The sequence below is a fragment of the Corvus brachyrhynchos genome, unplaced genomic scaffold (genome assembly GCF_000691975.1).
Source record: "Corvus brachyrhynchos isolate BGI_N302 unplaced genomic scaffold, ASM69197v1 scaffold28, whole genome shotgun sequence".
In the NCBI taxonomy this organism is placed as follows: domain Eukaryota; kingdom Metazoa; phylum Chordata; class Aves; order Passeriformes; family Corvidae; genus Corvus; species Corvus brachyrhynchos.
This window is the reverse complement of record NW_008246058.1, coordinates 5,062,467-5,082,180: the sequence shown is the minus strand read 5'-3', so window position 1 is coordinate 5,082,180 and position 19,714 is coordinate 5,062,467. Positions and strand designations below refer to the sequence as shown.

At 39.2% G+C, this 19,714-nt stretch overlaps 1 protein-coding gene across 1 annotated transcript in view; it reads left to right on the top strand.

Moving 5' to 3' along the window:
- COL14A1 (collagen type XIV alpha 1 chain) overlaps nt 1-19,714 on the top strand; it is a 119,855-nt gene that overhangs the window by 10,842 nt on the left and 89,299 nt on the right. Inside the window, exons 4-6 of the mRNA XM_017746050.1 lie at nt 3,340-3,456; nt 4,565-4,708; nt 7,801-7,887. Of these exons, the coding sequence (XP_017601539.1) occupies nt 3,340-3,456; nt 4,565-4,708; nt 7,801-7,887 (348 nt within the window). The remainder of the gene's footprint in view (nt 1-3,339; nt 3,457-4,564; nt 4,709-7,800; nt 7,888-19,714) is intronic.

Sequence of the window (19,714 nt, the reverse complement as noted above, 5' to 3'; positions counted from 1 at the left end):
CCCTAGTTGTTCATAGGAGTTATGTGTTTGGAGTGCTTATTTACCTGGTGGCACAAACCAAAGCCTTGAACTTGTCAGTTTTCTTTTGGGTGACTGCTCTAATGTTGCTGACAGCCATTCTCTTTGCATTCCTGTAAAACCACTTAATGAGATCTAGCTACTGATTTTTATCAGTTAACTGACTCAGCTTGGATTAATTTTTTTCCCTTTCTGCAAGAAGTGAGATTTTTTTCCACAGACAATAAAGGTCCAAAGAAATAAAGATATCCTCTTCAGGTTGGTGAATGCATAGTAATTCCCATCAATATTTTGTTGTCTGTTTGAGTGTTAGATTTTTAACTTCCTTAGCTATATGTACTTTTCTATGCCAGAACATTAGTCTTTGCACAACTAAGACACAGTCAATTATCTGTCTAGTGAATAATTATTTTCTTTCTTATGGTTTATTGCTGTGTGGGAACGTCCTTTCCGCTGCACTGCTGCCTTTGATACAAAAAGTACCCAGTGAAAATGAACCAGTTATGTAAAGACTATTCTGGCACAACTTTTCTAGTCTTTCACATTGTAACTCTGTAGTATACAAAAAAACTTCTGGTGATTGTGTCCTTCTTTGCTTGTAAGATCTGTGATTGTTTAAGGGATCAAATATTTACCTGTTTTGGTGATGGCTAATAGCAATTAGGCCAGAACTATGCTTCTTTGTTAGAAGGTGCTTTCATAAACTGTCAAGTTGAAAGTAGGATGGAAAGAAATGATGGGGAAGGAAGAAGATGGCAGAGAAAATGAACTCTGAAATTCTAAGACATGATTGGGGTGGTTTTTTGTCAGTCCTTGGTGTTTCTTTGTTGCTCTCTGCTCTGCTTCTTAATCCCCATACAAATTTACCACTTAATCCCAGTAAAATCTGCAGCATTTTCGCACTTGCATACAGTCATTATTTAAAAGTTTATTTTCTATTCCTGAGGTAAAATAATAAAATAAATTGTATTTTTGCAAACTTCTAGGTATGATTTGTCACTCTTGTTCATTCAGCCCCAATTTATTGTGATTTATGTATAGCTCAAAAGACACAATGAATCTTGAGAATGAATTAAAAGCTTTAATCCATAATTACAGTCTGCTTGGCTTTAAAAACTTTTTGCCATAGTCTCTATCATGTTTTTACAATTATAGCATGCTGAATGTTCTTGCAGAAACCTGCCTAGCAAAACATTTTGCAGTAGGAGGGCCAAATTTTCAAAGAACCAGTGTTGTATTTGCAGTGATTCCTGCATATGCTCTTGCTGACAGCCTCTTTCTTTCTAAACTCCATGGAGGTGACAGGCAGACTGAAGATCAGGTCTGACAAGATTGTGCCCAGCAACTGAGGAAATGCACGGGTTGGGTGTAAGCCCAGTGCTGCAAATCAGAACAGCTTTGAATGTGTGGAGTTCATGTGCTGCCTGCTCCTTCTGTCCCCTTGCCTGTCCTCTTGAGCTTGTTCTCTGAAGTCTTTGAGAATGCAGAGGTGTTGCCAAGCTGTTCTTGATATGTACTCTCTCTTCTATGTTCTGGTGTTAAGTCCCTCAAGGAAGAGAACTGCAGAGCCTGTTCTTGGTCTGACAAAACTTGGCGCTTGCCGAATGAGAGGCTGGATGGAAGGGAATACATCTCTTGTATTAAACCTCCAGATTATTACTTCTAAGATCCAAAATGTATTTAATAGTAGATGACATGAAAAAACATGCACCCCCAAATCTCAAAAAAACTACAGCCTGCCTCGTTCCTTCTTTCTTCCCCCAAGCTGCTGGAAAAAGTAGCATGTAGGAAAAAGTAATCGGTTCAGTACAGGTCTTTGGCTGCTGCTGGTGCCAGAGCTGCATTGGCTGTAGCAGGTCAAATGGAGAGGCCAGAGATTGTTGGCCAGCACATTCTGCCTATTGACTCAGATGCTCCATGAGCTGTAATCCTTAAATCTCAGAAATATCATGAGACTGTTGGTTTATTATACCTAAAGGACCAACAAACTGTGGGTGTGAGCATAGTCAATTAAGAGCAATCTTAGCCCTGGGGAAAAGAAATTGCCACTTACCTGCTTCCAATAATTTCCCTGATTTCTTAGACTTACTAAAAGAAACCTTAAGGATGTAGTGGCAGAGGCACCAAGGGTTTGGAAAATGAAGGAGACTGTTCAGGGGGCTGTGGAGGCAATGGGAAGAGGAGGAGTAAGGCTGGAGGTGTTTAAAGTTTTCTAGCCCTTCTGTTATTCAACCTCTGGGTAGCTTCCCCAGCTGCCTTTCCCTGTAGATCACTTTTTTCTCTGTGAGCCAAATTATATTCAAATATATGAAGATTTCCCCTTGTCAACAGCCTTGGATAGCCCAGACTGCACTGCCAGCTGCTCTGCTGCAGTTCTTCAGTGAAGAAGGGATGTGCCTCCCTGAAGCAGAGCAGGTTTTATAGAGTATGGTCCAGCATCAGTGGAGTTTGACTGAGCAGTCGGATGCAAAACTGTGAAAAACTAGTTTATGTGCAGAGATACAAAGTTGCTAATATTATGGTAACAACATGGGGCAGTTTTTCCATTTGTTTTTGTGTGAGTTGCTTCCCTGATTATCATCTCTTTCTCAGTCATTTCATGCTTTTATTTATTTCACCTGCTGCTTCAGTTAAAACCCAGAAACCTAGGTGATGGCACAATATAAATCGAAGCCAAATTTTACTTACCATCCAGATTTCCCCTGTCTAAGTCTTGACTTGCCCGTGCATGCCTGCTGGTCTTGATGAGACTGAAGCAGTGTTTGCAGCTGCCAGGCTTTGTGCTGCCTAAGCCAAAATTTGCAAATTGGGCAGCTGATGTTCCCTTTGCTTTGTGCATGCCTGTCTTTTCTCTTGGTTATTCTCTCCTCACAAGGATTTGAAAATTTGGCCCTGGGTGACATTAAATATGGGGAAATGCCCACAGTGATGAGAGATAGAGGAGTGTAGATCATGCATATTTTCAGTGTAAGCAAGAGAGCAATTTAAATTCCCATATATTAACAAAGAGCATTTTTATTACCAGCTTTGCCTGCTAAACTAGTGTCTTAACATCTAACATTGTTTGTCTTTCTGTCCTCTGCTGTTAGGTTGTTTAGTTTGTTTTGTAAAGAGATAAATAAAAGGTCTGTCTGAGGGAAGTAGTGCACCTGGGGATGTCCTTTTACAAACTAATAAACTCATGTATGTGACATTTTAAATAACTCGCATCCTTTACCATTAAAATTTTGTGTTGTCTTCCTATATGTGTTTATTTTTGTTTGTTTAAAATGGGTTACTTTTATTTGAATTTGAAATGTTGTTTTCTTTCCAAACTTGCAGTGTCCCCACCAACAAGACTAAGATATAATGTAGTGAGTCCTGACAGTGTACAGATCTCTTGGAAAGCCCCCAAGGGGCAATTCACTGGATATAAACTTCTTGTCACTCCAAGTTCAGGTAAAATCTGTGTATTCTCTTTTAAGGTGAAAGAACTGTGTTTCTAAGGCTTAGAAGATTTTCAGAGTGTAGTGTCATCCTCCAAGATGAAGAAACTGTGAGCATGCTTTGGATAATGAAGTATTGGCTGGTCAACAGAAGAGAGATTGATTTCACTAGAGGGTTGTCAGGCACAGAAAATGGGAATCGAATGCTTAAGGTGGCAGAAGTGGGTCAATGCTGGTTATGCTTCATGTGTAGTCTTTGGGAATTGTCACTGATCATCTGTCTTTACCTTTTTTCCAGTAGGGTGTAAGGAAGTCTAGGAAGTGTTCAAGGGAAAGCATTGGAATCCTAATTCAGTCAAGCTGTTAAGGTGGATCTCCCTGTCCCTTATCCCTTAGTGAGCTCTCCAGAAAAGATCAAAAAGAACTAAAAAAAAAAAAGCAATCTTTAAAAATTTTTTGAATGAAAACTTGAAAAAGTAGACCACAAAGTGGCTGTGTAGAGCTATAGAGGTCCTACTTCTATACATTTAAAATTAAATTTAACTACAGAAACAGTTTTAACATACAGCTAAAATACGTCTTTGTACATATTTGTATGCAGTCTTTATATATAAATAGTCATAGAAATGTTCAATATTTGTATTTATACATGAGAATTTCCTTGCCCAAAGAAAGTTGGCAAAGAGAGTGTTCAGAGGTGATGTGGGTATGGCAGGATCGAAACTGGCAGCCAATCAGAGAGCAAAAGCCTGTTGGTTTGATGTTACCAAACTTGACAGATTTTTGTAAAATATGTCTTTTTTTCTTACTTAATGATTTTGCTGGACACCATGGCTGTTTCATGAGGCCCAGATACAAATTCTGATCTTAAGAGTGTTTCTGTTTAAGAAAACTGGTTAGTCTGCCCAGCTTGTTGCTTTTCTGGGATGGTCTCTGGTCTGGCTGTATGGGTATTTCCAAAAGTGGAAAAAGTGGGAATACTTAGGTCATGGTAGAGGTTATGGTATTTTTAAGTAGTTTACTTTAATTTTATGTTTAATTTATTTACGTTTACTGTGCTATAAGAAAAGCAAACAAAGTTATGTATTTGTTGGATTTTTTTTTTGTCTTTTCTCCTGTAGGTGGAAAAACGAATCAATTAATTCTTCAAAATACTGCAACCAAAGCAATTATTCAAGGTCTCATTCCAGATCAAAATTATGCCCTTCAGATCATTGCATTCAGTGAAGACAAGGAGAGTAAGCCAGCACAAGGCCAGTTCAGAAGTACGTGTCTCTTTATGGCTGACACACACATTTTATCAGATATTTAATGTAACTTTTGAAACAATAACATGTCTTACACAAAGGGGGATGATGGAAAAACAGTTTTTTCTGTGGTGGAAGGAAAATCAAAGCCATGTATTTTAACTGGTATAAGTACAGGTGGAGGCTTGAATTGATTGCATAGTACATTCTTGCATTGGGCTGTCTTTGTTTCCATTGGATTGGCATCCCTTTCTTCCTCATTTCATTAGGAAATTAGCTGGTTATTTCATGGAAAGAATCTTCAGAGAGTGGAAAGAAATTTCTATATTCTGATACTTGAAATATTTCCTTTTTATTAGAACAATATTACAGCTGTGCCAACTGGCAACTAGTTGCTAGAAAGGTTGATTTCTTATTGGTCTTCAGCGGTCAAATATATTTACAAATTTAATTTTTTATATGATCAAGATATGGTCTTAACATCTATATCATAGTGATATATATATATATATGTCTTATCTGATTTATCTTGATCTTAATGCTAAACATGTTAAATATGATTAGTGGAGATTTGGTTGATAAATACAATAATGTGGCAGTGTAGGAGTACAGCTGAAAGCAAACTGAATTCCCTGACACTGAACTTTTCTCACTGTCATTGCTAAATCACCTTTCTCTTAAAACCAGCACAAAACAAAATATTCTGAATACTTGATGTGGTGTGTATCAAAGTCCTTTTAGCTTTTCATCACCACAACTGTGTATTTACTGCCTTAAGTTCTGTCCTGGGTAGGAAACCCACAAAACCACAGATTACTTTAGCACTAAAGAGAAGCCCACAGAAGGCTACAGTAAATTCTATAATAGTAGGTGTAGCTGTATTTTAAATGGCCTTTAGGAAAAGTAGAGCTGGCAACTTGATTTAAAAATATGGGGATTGTGTTCTATTTAGTATATTCTCTTTGCTGCACGTGAAAACATGTACTTAAGGCTGGAGTTTCATTCATCAAAAACATGATGCCTTGCATGAGTAAAACCAGATATAGTATATATACAAATCCTTTTTTTGCTCTCCTAAGTTTTTTTTCCTGTTCTCTGACATGTGGCCACTAATTCTTGAGATGAAAAAAGGTCAAATATATAAAGAGTTTTGAGAATATCATCTGGTTTAGTGCATTGGAAGTATGGTTTTAATGCTGTTGAGTTGTAACTGATGTACTAAGAATTCTCAAGCTTACAATAAAATTTTATTGTCAAAAGAGTATTTCTCTTTATATAGCCAGCTATACATTCTTATTCTAGTACTAGTGTTTAATGAACTAAGATCAATGGGGATTCTTTTCCTTTGAAAATGCAGATGTAAAAACACGTGTTAGATAAAATCTTTGTCTGTGTAAATATTTGAGTAAAACTGGTGTCTTGGTTTTTCTTTCTTTGTGGTTAGAATTTTGATAGTTCCCAAATCCAGAAATCTGTCAGGATGTGACCAACTTGTCTCCTTTGAACATTTTCAGACTTTTGTACCATTTTTCTGGAGACTAGCCTCTCAATAGCACTAGCATTAGAGGAGGCCAGCTCTTGACCTTGCTCTTGGCCTTTTCTCAAAGGAATGCTCCTAGAAGGATAAGCAACAGCATCCTTTTTGGCTGATATTATTCTGGTATTTTACCTCTCGTTTGACTTAGTCAGAGTCTTGTTCACTTAAGGATTAAACCCAGACTTCCAATTAAGACCTGGTGTCATTGTGGCATTATCTATAACCCAGCTAATAATCAAGATCTGCCTTGGTAAAAACTGAATCCCCAGCAAGCTTGTGGACTTGAATTTGCTCCTGAATCAGTTTCACAATTGTTTGCTAAAGGCAGAAGTGATACACAGTCACACATGCTGTATTAATAAGAAGAGGAGTCAAAACTTCAGGGTTTTAATTCTCACCTCTGTACCTGGAGTGTGAGCACTGTAGGTTCTGCAAAAGGTTGTCATACTGAGAAGATCACATTCAGGTGTTTGGCAGTGGTTCACTGTCTTCCTTAGAACTTAGTCTTGTGATTGATTTTGGATTGGAACTTGGAGCACTCCTGGTTGATTCAGATATTCCACATACTGTTGGGTAAATTGGTGAAATCCATTTGACTTTGGTTCCACTAATGCACAACAGAATGTTTGTACTGTCTCTCTTGCATAGTCAAGAGACAGATAACCTCCTTTCATGCCCTCACAGTGTTTTTTTGAATGATGTAGCACAGAGAGACTTTGGTCCTGGCTGAGGCTCAGTTCCTGCTTGGATGAATGTCAGTCATAATCCAATTTTACATAAAATAAAAAGTGTAATTATGGTAGAATTTTATTTTCTGTGGAAGATATTCTCCGTTTCATTGTTTTAAGCTTTTCCTGGCTGTTGCAGACAGCTGGAGTATGGATACCAATTACCATTCTAAGGAAATTCTGGAAGGGGTTTTTCTTCCCAATATGTGACTTTAGCAATGATTTTGTCAGAACCTTTCAGACTGTTAGTAGAGCAATACTGGCTACTAATGTAATATAGGAATTGCTAACCAAATTGGGTTCTGCTTGGCTGTTGTGAGAGATCTGGGACATAGTAAGGGAGATATCCCACCCACTTGTGGAACAGGAAACTGTCTCAGCTCTGGAGCAGCCTTGAACTCATGGCAGTATTTGGTGCCCTGAATACAGGGCATGGGATCTAAGCTGATTCTGTAAAGAGGATAGTAACAGCTGGCTGATGTGCTTTTGTGTTGACTGACTTGGAGTGGGACTTTTCAGTGCTGGACTTTCTCCAGCTAGATTTGCCAATTTTCTGGACTGTATTTCCAGTGTGGGATCTTGTCTGCATGGGCTTAGGTGCTGATGTCACTATTTGGACTCTCCTGTGTGAAGAGAGTTTTGAGAACTTTAATGATGATAGAATGGGGAAAGGTCCATAAAAATAGTAAAGTCAAAGGGAGGGAGGGAAAACCCAGAAACAGTCACTCATTACCTAAGCGTATCTTCAGATGCTGTGTGCAACTACTTTATCAGGAAGAAGGAAATTATGTGCTACTAACTGCATTGTTTCTAGATTAATTGATTTTTCCCCCCTTACTTTACAGTTAAAGATATAGAGAGAAGAAAAGACACAAGTAAATCCAAGGTGAAGGATCCAGAAAAAACAAATGCGAGTAAACCAGCTCCAGAAGGTCAGATCATAACGCATGTGACTTATGTGATATTCTGAAAATAATCAGCTTATTTATTTAACTTGGTTGTTTTAGAGATTTTCTTTAAGTCAGTACTTTAAATCTGGTTCCCAGTGTTAAATTAAATAGAAGGGAAAACCAGTATTTTCAGTAATATTGGAGAGTTGCTACAGAGGTATTGTTTTTAGTTCTATGCTTTGCTTTGCTTTTTTATAAATTCTAAATACCACCATGAATAGATGAAAATTATTAAAAAGTCATTTTAAATAATATTAAAATTATTAAAAACTGCTTGTACTTCCCCACTGGGTGTACTTTGAGTTAGCTAGTGAAAGAATTGTGTGGGGGTGTGTGTGTACATAATAACTTCATATTATATTGGCTGTGAGACAGACTGGCAGAATTAATTCCCACCTAAAGTCAAATTGATACTATTGTATAATTAGCCATTGTATAATATTGTATAATAACTTGATAAGTCTATCCTAGTTAGGCTGTATATATGAAAACATTTGAAACACTTAGAGGTAGGGGGGAAAAAAAGGAGTTAATTCAGTCCCATTGCAAGGAGCCAATCTTCTGGTGAAATGTGATACTGCTTGCCATGAGAAGTTTGTCTAGTATGGATGAAAATCTGTTTCAAGCTTAATATACAGCTCTATTTCCTGTTATTCTAAAATTTGAATAGCATCTTCTTTATGAAGTAACCCCAACAGTGATTATTCCCTTCAGTGGTTATTTATGGTATACAGAACAAGCACAGACAAGAAGAGCTTGGAATGACCTTAAATAGTCTCTCTGTGAATAAGCTGGACAGTTTCAAGGATCCCATTTTCCCCTTCCATTTAAATCTGTCTCCAGCGATGCAAGTATCAAAGACCTCACCCAAAGCTTCTTGAAGCCCATGCGAATTTTTCTTCGGTGGATTTTTATTCTTACCACACATGGTTGTGTCATGTTGTATTTATTAACACTGTGCAAGTTTGTTTCCATACAGCATTTCTCAAACAAAAGCACCCTGGAATTCCAGTGGGTTCATTGGAAGAATGTTAGTGTTTGCAACACTAAAGAGACAAGTTGTACCTGCTAGCACATGACAGGGTAGTGGATAGGTGATCTTTCCTGCATCGTGTCTAGAGAAAGGCTGAGTTGGAAGAAATGACAGAACTAGAGAAGGAAAATGTGATTGCTTTCTTAATGAAGGACAAGTGATAAAAGTTGAAGGAGGGAAAACTGGGCCTGTACTTGGAAAAAGTTGATTAAATGCAGACAGAGGAAAGTGTCTGCCAGACTACAGGAGAGAATTTATCCTTTTGTCATGGAGTAAGGGCAAAAATACAATTGGTGAGAGGAGCTTGGATCTGCAGTCTCTCTCTTTTTAGGATTCATGTTTACTCTTGAAGTCTTTAGCTTAGTCACCTTCCTCCTCCCTGCACCAGTTTTACTCACTTGAACTTTGTCAGTTGTATCAGGGCAGTTTGTATTAGAACAAAATACATCTCCATCCAGAACTTGTGAAAAGATACTGCCTTACACTTACTGTGGCAGGTTTTACTTGAAAACTGGGGTATGCATTTGAAACAAAGGCAAAACTTACAAACTTCTTGATCAGCAAGCCTGAGCATAAAAAAGAAAATATTATGCTAGTTTTTATAAATTCTTGAATTTGTTTAGCCGTGTTTCCAACTCAGCTATATGTTATTGTAAAGTAACAGACCTTTTTCCTCCAGTCTAACTATCGCATATTTCTTTGCTTTGCGCAATATGATGATTATTCAAAGTGATGGAGGTTCCAAATGAATGACTTCAGTGGGAGTAGGGTGAGATTCCAAGTGAAAACATTGGGCAAAAATAACAGCATCAGCAAAAAATGTGTAGTTGTAGAAATGTATAGGGGTAGAAGTGAATTCAGAACTGATACACAGGCAGTAATGGTACCAAAAGTTTCCTAGTTTAATGTATAAAGACCGTTCCACCTCAAATTGAAATCAGATCAAAGAAATAAGGAACAGTCTGAAATAAATGGATTAAAGAAATAAGTGCAAAATTTTATGGCGAAACCATGAATAATAACTTGATCCTCTGCAGATGTTTGACAGGAAATTATTTGAGTACGACCAAATGAATCCAGGCCAGCAGTTAATTGGTTTCATAACCATTTAGTGTATGGCTAAATTTGATGGGTTTAATAGCAACCCTGATACATTCTTGTGGCTGTGGTCAAGTTGGTTAGACCTTGGGAGCTAACAGTATAAAAGAAATTACTAGAATCATAGAATCATTAGGGTTGGAAAAGACCTGCAAGATCATAAAGTCCAATCTTTGACCTTATACCACCATGTCCACAAAATCATCTCATGAAGTGCCACATCTGTTCAGCTGTTGAACACTTCCGCGGATGGTGACTGCACCAATTCCCTGGGCAGCCTGTTCTCATTCTTACCCTCTCTTGCTGTGATGAAATTTTTCATAATATCCAATCTGAATCTTCCCTGGTGCAACTTGAGGCAATTTGCTCTTGTCCTGTCCCTTGTTACCTGGGAGAAGAGACTGACCCCAGCCTGGCTACAGCCTCCTTTCAGGGGGTTGTAGAGAGTGATAAGGTCTCCCCTGAGCCTCCTTTTCTCCAGGCTAAACACCCCCAGCTCCCTCAGCTGCTCCTCATCAGACCTGTGCTCCAGTCCCTTCACCAGCTCTACTCCCCTTCTCTGGACTCGCTCCAGCCCCTCAATGACTTTCTTGTAGTGAGGGGCCCAGAACTGGACACAGGATTTGAGGTGTGGCCTCAGCAGTGCTGAGTACAAGGGGACAATCCCTGCCCTGGTCCTGCTTGCCTGCAGGCCAGGATACTGTTGGCCTTGTTGGCCATCTGGGCACACGCTGGCTCATGTTTAGTCACAGTTGACGAGCACCTCCAGCTCCTTGTCCAAGGGCAGCTTTCCAGCCACTGTTCCCCAGCCTGCAGCACTGCATGGGGTTGTTGTGACCCAACACACTTGGCCTTGTTGAACCTCATACCATTGGCCTTGGCCCATTGATCCAGCCTGTCCAGATCCCTCTGCAGAGCCCCCCCTACCCTCCAGCAGATCAACACTCATGCCCAGCTTGGTGTTGTCTGTGAACTTACTGAGGGTGTTATTAACATGTTTTTATAAAATTTTTTAAATCTTTTTGATGGCAGCCAGGTTGAATTAGGTAGAATAATATCTTACCTGAGAGCAAGAGCAATCTTTGCCCGTAAGAAAAATTGAAAACAACCATTGTCCAGATTATTGTTGTCAGGGGTTGTGGCTTCTGCTCTTGAAGTGAAAGAGTTTCATAATTCACCAGTTATTAGTGTCAAGTTTTGATGTAAAGAAATGCCTTCTGTGAACATCTGCCCCACTTGTTACGTAAGGATGCTTATTGGCATTAGTAGGCCAGAAAATCCAAAATCATTGTTTTGGGACAAAACTAATAAAGCACAGCAATGTACTTGTCAGTGAGTATGAAAATCATGTGAACTCTTTCAATATTACAAGTTTGTGCATTATGATAAGTTATGTATCCTGCTGATTTTCCTGAAAGTCACTACAGGCACATAATCGTATAAACTTGTTGTTTATAAATTCTTAGCTAATATACCTTCTTCAGGGTCACACAATAAACCCCAGAAATTTCTCTTTCAATTTCAATGGGACAAAGATTTCACCACAACCCTTCTTCTCCTATAAGCCAGCTCTTTGCTAAGAAATGCAACATGTAAATACCTGTACTCATGATTCTAGGTAGTTCCAGAGCATCTCACTCTTATTTTCATCTGTGGTTTGGAGGACTGATTATGTAGTACTGTCCACTATTTAATTACCAACTGTCTAATACTCTGAGCTGTGCTGGGAGGTGTAAATGCCTTCTCCTGAACTCCCAAATCTACTTTCTTCCTCTGTCCTCAAATTAGATTGTTATGAGGGTTTTCCTCTGTCTTTATGGAACTCTGTCAACAGCTTGTGTGGCTTGCTAGAAATTTTTCCAGCAGCTTCAGCAACCTAGACTAAAATTTTCCATCTATTCTGTCCTACTCATTCAAGTAGTTTAAAAAGATTTACTCCTTTCCTGCTGTAAGTATTGTGCTCTTATCAGAAGCAAACCTCCAGCGCATATCCAGTAATGTCATGGTGCCAAATTAATTCAGGCTTAATGTCTAGCACTCATCCATCAAATGTTCACTTTATATTTGATTTCCAGAAACTTTCTGTAACTCTTCTGTACGACCACTTTCAAGTCTTGAATCTTCTTTCTATGTTTTTGAGAACCTGTCATTTTTCAGCTTAGTGATTTATCACTGCTGTGCACACTCATATTAATAATGTAAGAAGCCTTTTCTCTTTCTGTCTGTTAAGAAAAAGCTCACAGACACAGCTTCTTTCAGCACGCACTGATATTTGAGTACTTGTACCCTGGCTTCTCTCCAACTCCCTCGTGTACAAAGCTCTTTTCTGTACAGCGACAGGGGTTAATACATTCTGTGCCTTCTCAGATGTTTTATAGTTTCTCAGAGAGCCTCTATGAGTGATTGTCTAATCAAATCCCTTTGGGGAGGGGAGAATCACTGTGTTTTGACAATATCCTCTGGAAAATAAATGAGTATATCTTTTTCTGCAGAGCATTTCTCCATGTATCTGAACAGGATTTAGTTACCCATTTCAATATAAACAACAAAACACTGAGGCCAGTTTTGGCTGCATGCTTTTTGACTTGATTGTGGGGGTTTTTAGTTGAGAGGTGTGGTGGCTTAGTATAGGCTAGCAGCCAAACTCCCACCTAGCTGCTTGCTCATTCCTCTCCCCAGCAGGATGGGAGAGAAAAGAAGAACAGGAATGAAAGAGTTCATAGGTTGAGATAAAGACAGGGAGACTGCTTGCCAGTTACCATGGTAGGCAAACAGAGTCAAGTGGGGGAAGATTTAATTTATCCCCAGTTAAAAAATTTGCTAATGTGGGTAGTGGTAAACAAAAGAGACAAACATTAAAACAACAACTTTCCTTCCCATTTTCCCAGGCTCAGCTTGACCTCCTCCCAGACTCCTCTCCTCCTCCCTTGTTATCACTGCAAGTTACACTCAGTCCAAGTCCCTTCAGAGAGGAAGCAAGTGGTGCAAAAGGGGTGTTCAGAGGCTATGATCAGGGCCTAGTGCTTTCTCTTTGCCCTTCCTTTCTTCTCATACCTTTCTTCTCCATGTATGTCATTCACAGGCTGCAGGGAATATCTGCTCTCCTCTGACCTAGGAGTTCCCTATACTGTTTCTCACTCTTTTTTCCCCCTCCTCCTCTCTGTGCTTGGAATTTTTTTGTCCTTTCTTAAATATGTTTTCCCAGAGGTGCCACTGCTTGTCTATGGACACTTGGCCTCTTCTCAAAAAGGCCACCCCTGCAGCCTCTGTCCTGCCAAACCTGGCCACAAACACTCAATACCAAAGGTGCTCCATTAGTGCTTTACTGGAGTAAAGAATTTACACAGATACAGAATTAACCTTTCCTGTTTGGAAATTCCCTTACTCAAATCTCAAATCAAGATGAATTAGGACAACATAGAGCATGTATGGGTATGATTTCTCTTCTGAATCAGGTGTAGCAGGATAAGCCTTACCCAGTCTGTAGACATTCAAACAATGAGAATGTTTGAATGTCTGTAAAAGACTGTGATTTATATATGACAATGTTACAGTTACTTTCTCATTGCAAAGCGTGTGTAATATAGTCACACAGTAGGTATGACTGGAGAGGGAGGCCAGGGATCTTCACTGCACAGCACAGAACACGGTGGTTAGTTCAACCTTCCCAAATGAAAATCGTGTTTCACCCCAGAGCAAGTCCGTTAGGGGCAGGTGTGGTTTTTTCACTGGTTTCTATGAAAATCCAGTGCTTGGTGCTGAGCTAAACTACCTGGGGGAACTGCAGCTTTTTCAATCCCTTAGGTGCCTCTTTCTGTTGGGAGTCACTTTTACCAGATGCCAAGAGCCAAACTGATAGGACATTACTTGAGCTCTCTGAGCTGGTGGGGAGCCAACAGGAAGGTCTGAGAAAATGGGTGTTGCCATCCTGTTCCTTTGTTCCTTGCCCAAACAGAATATAGAGGAAGCTCTAGGAGAAACTGATTCACAATAAAAGCTAGATCTGAGTTTCACATTGTGGAAGACTGGGACCAGCAGGCAGAAATTTGGAACAGAGAATTTATAACTAATCTATTGTCCATGAGTATGGGAAGGACAAGTCAGCAATGGAAAATTTAGGTACTGGGTGAGTGAAAAGTAGCATAGAAATCGTAGTGGGCTTTAGAGATAGAAAAGCAGAAACTCTGTATAATGAGCTGTGTAATGCCATACCTTGTCTGCTACAGAGAATAATAGGTGCAGATGTCAGGTTACATTATCTGTATGTAAGTAATATAACCTGAACTAATGTTAAAAACAGTGAATAGTGGCTTCATGTGCCTTGATCAATATTCCTGCATTTGTATATTAATTTAAATTAAAAAGTTTCTGAGGAAGAGGTAAAAATTACCTTTAAGGAGAAACAAATGTTTCTTTTGAAAGAATTTAATATTATTAGTGACCTTTAGGGAATTTAACATTGTTACTGATATTCTTTTTATTATTGCTATGCACACAGAAATATACATAAACAAGTTATACATATAATGAAGAATAGATGCTCATTCAGTCACAGCTGCTTCTGAAACATGCTGTTTCTACTCTCCTTTTTTTTTCTTCACTACTCAGTGCTGCACAGAGAAGAGATTTTGGTTGTATTGTACTAAATTTCGAGGTTTTACCACTCTTAGGGTTTAGTATCATAAAGTGTCCTGGAAAGAGGCCTGAAGCCATCTGTCATGTGATACTTACCTGCTAAGTAGTAATAACTATGCCTGCAGTTTCTTTCAGGTGAGTGTGATCTGCCAGTGCTCAGTTGCCTGCAAAAACTGTAGATATATCCGAAGTTATTATGTTTTGTGGTTAGGATAGTTTTTGATAATTTTCTTGAACTTTCTGATGTATTTTACATTATTAGGTTTTTTTATTAGTTTTTTTATTAGTAATTTACATTACTTGTACAATCTTTCAATGTAAATGTTTCTGAATGATTTTTTTTTCATAATGTATTTTTCATTCAGTGCTATGCACCTATCAGATAATGCGAAAGTCATATCCTTCCTCAAAATGCTATGGTATACTTGTCTGAGGTTTCTATTTTAATAGCTCTTGCAGTGAGGTGGAATCAGACTTCTTACAGTGATAGATATGAGAGGTGCGGTAAGCTTAAAAAATATACTGATTTGCATTCTTCTTTCAACATTCCTACTACATTTGATGCAAATGAGATTTGACGTTCACTTTATAGCTGTTGAATGGCACTACTTAAGCAGAGTAGGAAAAATCCACAGAGAGTTATATTAAGATACTATTCAGCAGAAGAGACTAATTATCTAATTTATTAACTTGTCTGTTTAGTTAATGTCAAATGCTTCAGTAAGTATTGCTAGACAGTGTGAAATGAGTGCTATGAGGTATTTGACTAAGCCACAGGAATGAATACCTTCTGAACTTCTGCTCCATTGGCAGTGTTTCATAGTTTTACTCACTTCATCCTGGCTAATATAACTGCAAATGCTGGTTTTAGTCATGATGTTTTTTGATTTTTTGTATTACTTGCTGAACTCCTGGGCTATGGAACTCATTAACTGTGTCTTTACACAACCTATAATTTGACTTACTAGCAGGGTTTCCTTGAGCTTTCTGGAGGACACTTTAGGTCTTGAGTATGAGCAGCAGAAGAAAAAAATGCTAACTACGCTGCGTGGGCATTTTCCCCCAGTGCCATTGTGTTCTTCCTAAGCAGTCTTTGTCTTTTCTCAGCTTTTGCACATTTTTCTGCTTCTGCAATCTGAGGGTAAAAGCAAAGTTTATTGGAAAGTACTTGGCTCTTCCACTTTGAATACTGTTTCTTTATCTTGCTTTGGGGACCACTGAACCTTTTAGCCCAATGCCCCAGCTCCAGCCAGTAGCAAGACTGAGCATGTAGTCCCAATAGGCCTGGGGCGATCAAGCACAGGGCTTGGCCAAGCAAGTACTAATCAGCCATTTGTGCAGATGGAACTGGTCCCCTTGATGCCTTTATTGTCCTATTTTCCCATGTGTGTTCTTCCCCAAACTACCTTTCAATGTTTTTGGTTCCTCTCCTAAACATACGCTATTAGATCTTGTACAATACCCAGGTACTCATTCCTGTATTCCCTGTCTCATTACCCCCTAAGCAGTGACCCACCAGTCTGAACCATACAGACCCTGTTATGAAGTAAGTAGAAGTTACCAAAATGTGTTGCTGATCTCGGAAGATGCTAGCAGGATGAAACCTGTGTACTTACTGTTTAGTTTCTGTGTCTATGCTGGAATTACACAAGAGGCAAACACAAAGTTTCTGTATACCTTTTGGTTTTTTTTGTTCCAGTGCAGTGCAATGTAATACTGAAGGGGTGCTTGAATTAGATGCAACAAAGTTTACTTCAAAACTAATAGCAGTGCAGCGATACTCTTCAGTACAGCACTCTCCCTGGTGAATGCACTTGCCTGCTCAGAAGTAGCTAGCTCAAGGTCTTCTAGCTTATCCTTCATTCCAAAGTGTTGAGATAACCCTGGCCATTAGTCTTTCGCATCAGTTTCTTAATGCTGCAAAGTGGGAACAATGCCTGCTTTGGAGATATGTTAGGTTATTTAAACCTGGTGGAGTACTTCTCTATGATAGGTTTCATTTTTGGACATTTGCAAATGAAAGCCTGCATCAGAAAATAGTGAAGTTTAGAACTATTAATTGCATTTGTCTAAATGCTAGGCTACTGCCTACATTTCCGTAAAAGATGTCTGTACATAATACTGAGGCTTGAATATTCCCCCTTTGCAGTGTCTGTAGAGAGTTTGTGGATGCATTACCTTGTACACGGATGAAACAGGATGCACATCTACTGTCATTAGCTGCCTCACGCCTGAAGGCATGTGCTCTGGGCGGGCTGTTACTTCAGGATTTTTTTTCAGTTCAGTTCTGGGCTTACCATCTTGACAAATACGTTTATAGTCTCTAGCAAAAGCTGCCTTTCAGCACGGAGTGGCATGCAGTGACAATTGCAGTGACATTTGCAGTGACATGCAGTCCTGTGACTTGGTTGTCAATAGCTCGTGTGTGTGGTGTATACCTGCTTGTTCTCGCATTTAGTAATCAACTAAAAGTAATATTAACATAGAAATTAATCTATTCTCTATGCTTCTTTAAGAGGGGTGGCCCCAGATCCCCACACTTCCCTTGAGAAGGCTGGGTGATACTTGGACCATGCTGCAGCATTATTAGAACATTTTGGACCACCACAAAGCTTTGGCAAGCATTTATAATTATGTTCCCCTCACCATGCTCTTCTAACCACTCTGAAGTTGCTTAGCCCAGAAATTGTTTCGTAGACTTAATTTTGTTCTCAGACTGTTGCTTTGACTTTTGACTCACTTGACTTTGTTCTGTCCAGCCTTAGCCCAAACAGGGAATCCATGATGTCTCCTATCTCAGCTTTCTCTAGTGAAAGCAGCACCTGACCATCTGATCTTTGCCAATAGGACTCTCACTTAAATGCCTGCAGCCAGTGGTTTCAGTGGTTTCAGTGGTAGTCAGATCACCATCCTGATGTGTGCTAAAAGATGTCTGCACTGGACCCCACATAGAACCTGCCCAGAAATCCTGTCCCCATCCAAGTTAGGTTGTCCAAGCGTGGGGTTTTTTTGAAAGTGACTGTTTTTTAATTTGTGCAAAATGTGATGGCTTTCCATTCTTCTGTGGGACTTCTCTCGCTCTACTTCAGGTGATGAAAATATATGTTACAAAAAGGAGATGAAGTAGACTTGTCAGAGTACACCATTCCTTTCTTTGATATATGAACTTCGGATGCTGCATTCAGGCCACGTTGGTTTCTGTACTTTTCAGAAGGTAGAATTTGATGACAGGCATTCATTAGGTTTCCAAGATAGACTGTAAACCTGTGAGCTGCTGTGCAGAGCTTTGTATATTAGCAATTCCTTGTTAAACACTGGAGGACTTACAGGAGGACTCTGATGCAGGGAAGCTCTTGTATAAACTCCTCTTTACTGTCCAGAAAGTTCAGCTCATTGTGCTGTGGATGATCAATGCTTATTCCAGGAATTCATTGTAAGAATTTCTCTGGAGGAAATAGCGGTTTTGTCCTTTGACTACTACTTGCAACTTGGATTTCATTCTACAATGGCAGTACTTCTATGGACCTGGCTAGGGTAATTTGGAGGACTCCTTCCTGGCTCTCATGACTGAAAAACATGATGGGAAATATCAGCACCGACATGGACAGAATTATTAAGTGTTTTCCTTTGCCATCATTTGGCAGTTGCTTTGGAGAAAACCAAGTAAGCTACATTTAGAGATTGCAGCATTTACATCTGCCATCTGGCCAAATTAAATAGCACACAAGTGTGTTCAAGTAATCTGAATAAGAGAAAAATATATTTTTGAGAGAAAGCAAGCTTGAAACTGAAGACCTGGAAGTTACTATGAAGCCTGGAATTGGAAGAGGGTTCATGTTGAGTTGTACACTTTGATCCTGACTGAAGAAATCCCAGGGAAGAGAGAGGAACAGAGAGAAAGAGAGATTGGGAGCAAGGGGTGTATTTTAACATAAAGAAGAGTCTCTTATGTGTTTGCAATTGCCTTGTCTGTTCTGGATAGGTGTAAAATTTTGTTTATTTACATTAGCCTAGGTTGAGAGTGAGTATTAAGAGGTTGCTGGATGTCTTCTTCAATTAGTATATTCCAGATGACAAACCCTTGCTTTGTTTTGAAAATAGAAAACTTGGCACTAGAAATTATGACCAATCTCCATTCTTACCCAGGGATTCCACTTGCTTATCTCCTGGCCTCACTTTTCTGTAGGAGGAAATGCATTTCTTCCTGTCAGCATATTAATATCTGGCTATGGTTGTGTATTACCTCTTATAAGTGTTCCTGGCCAGGTAGAAGCTGGAGATTGCACAGATTGCCCTTCTGTCATCCAAAATGTCCCTCCCTAGGAGCTCTCCTTGAATGCATTGCTTCATTGAAGTGTAGACACCGTGTTGACATTGATATCTAGACAATCTGTGGTTTGGAAAAAGAGCAACTTTCTAGCTCTCTTTCTACTCTCTGAGTAGAAAAAGAGACTTAACCTATCTTGGACCTAAGGCAGGTTCCATTCTTGGACCTAAATGGAAGTTTCATTTTTTTCATAAAGTGATCTAGCTCCTGATATCAAAACCATTCAGATTGACAACCTGAGTTAAAAGATGCTTATCCTCATATTCATAACCCTTGAGTTATGTTTGTCCTCATATCTCTGCAAAGTAAATATGTATAATGCTTCATAAATCTGAACTATTACCAATTGAAAACTTGTCTGGCCTCTTTTTTTCCCTTTGGTTGCTTTCCCTAAGGCACTGACCTTTTTCTGTGCAATTTAGTCATAGTTGAAGTGGGAGGCTGCTATTCACATTTTTGAATGATGGATTAATGGAAGCTCAGCTGAATGAATGGTCTTTCATTATATTCAGACTGATTTTTCATTTCTTCAAGTCATTAGCTCTTGAGTATCATCCAATCAACAGTGCACTGGCATGGCTGGATTCTGCTGGCAGCAAGAGATGTTCCCATAAGTCAGATTCAAGGTCTGTGTTGACATGCTCCATTATTGAAATGCTTTCATTACTACCCTGCTGAGACATTCCTTAACAGTTCTTCATCATCTGGCAGCAGGA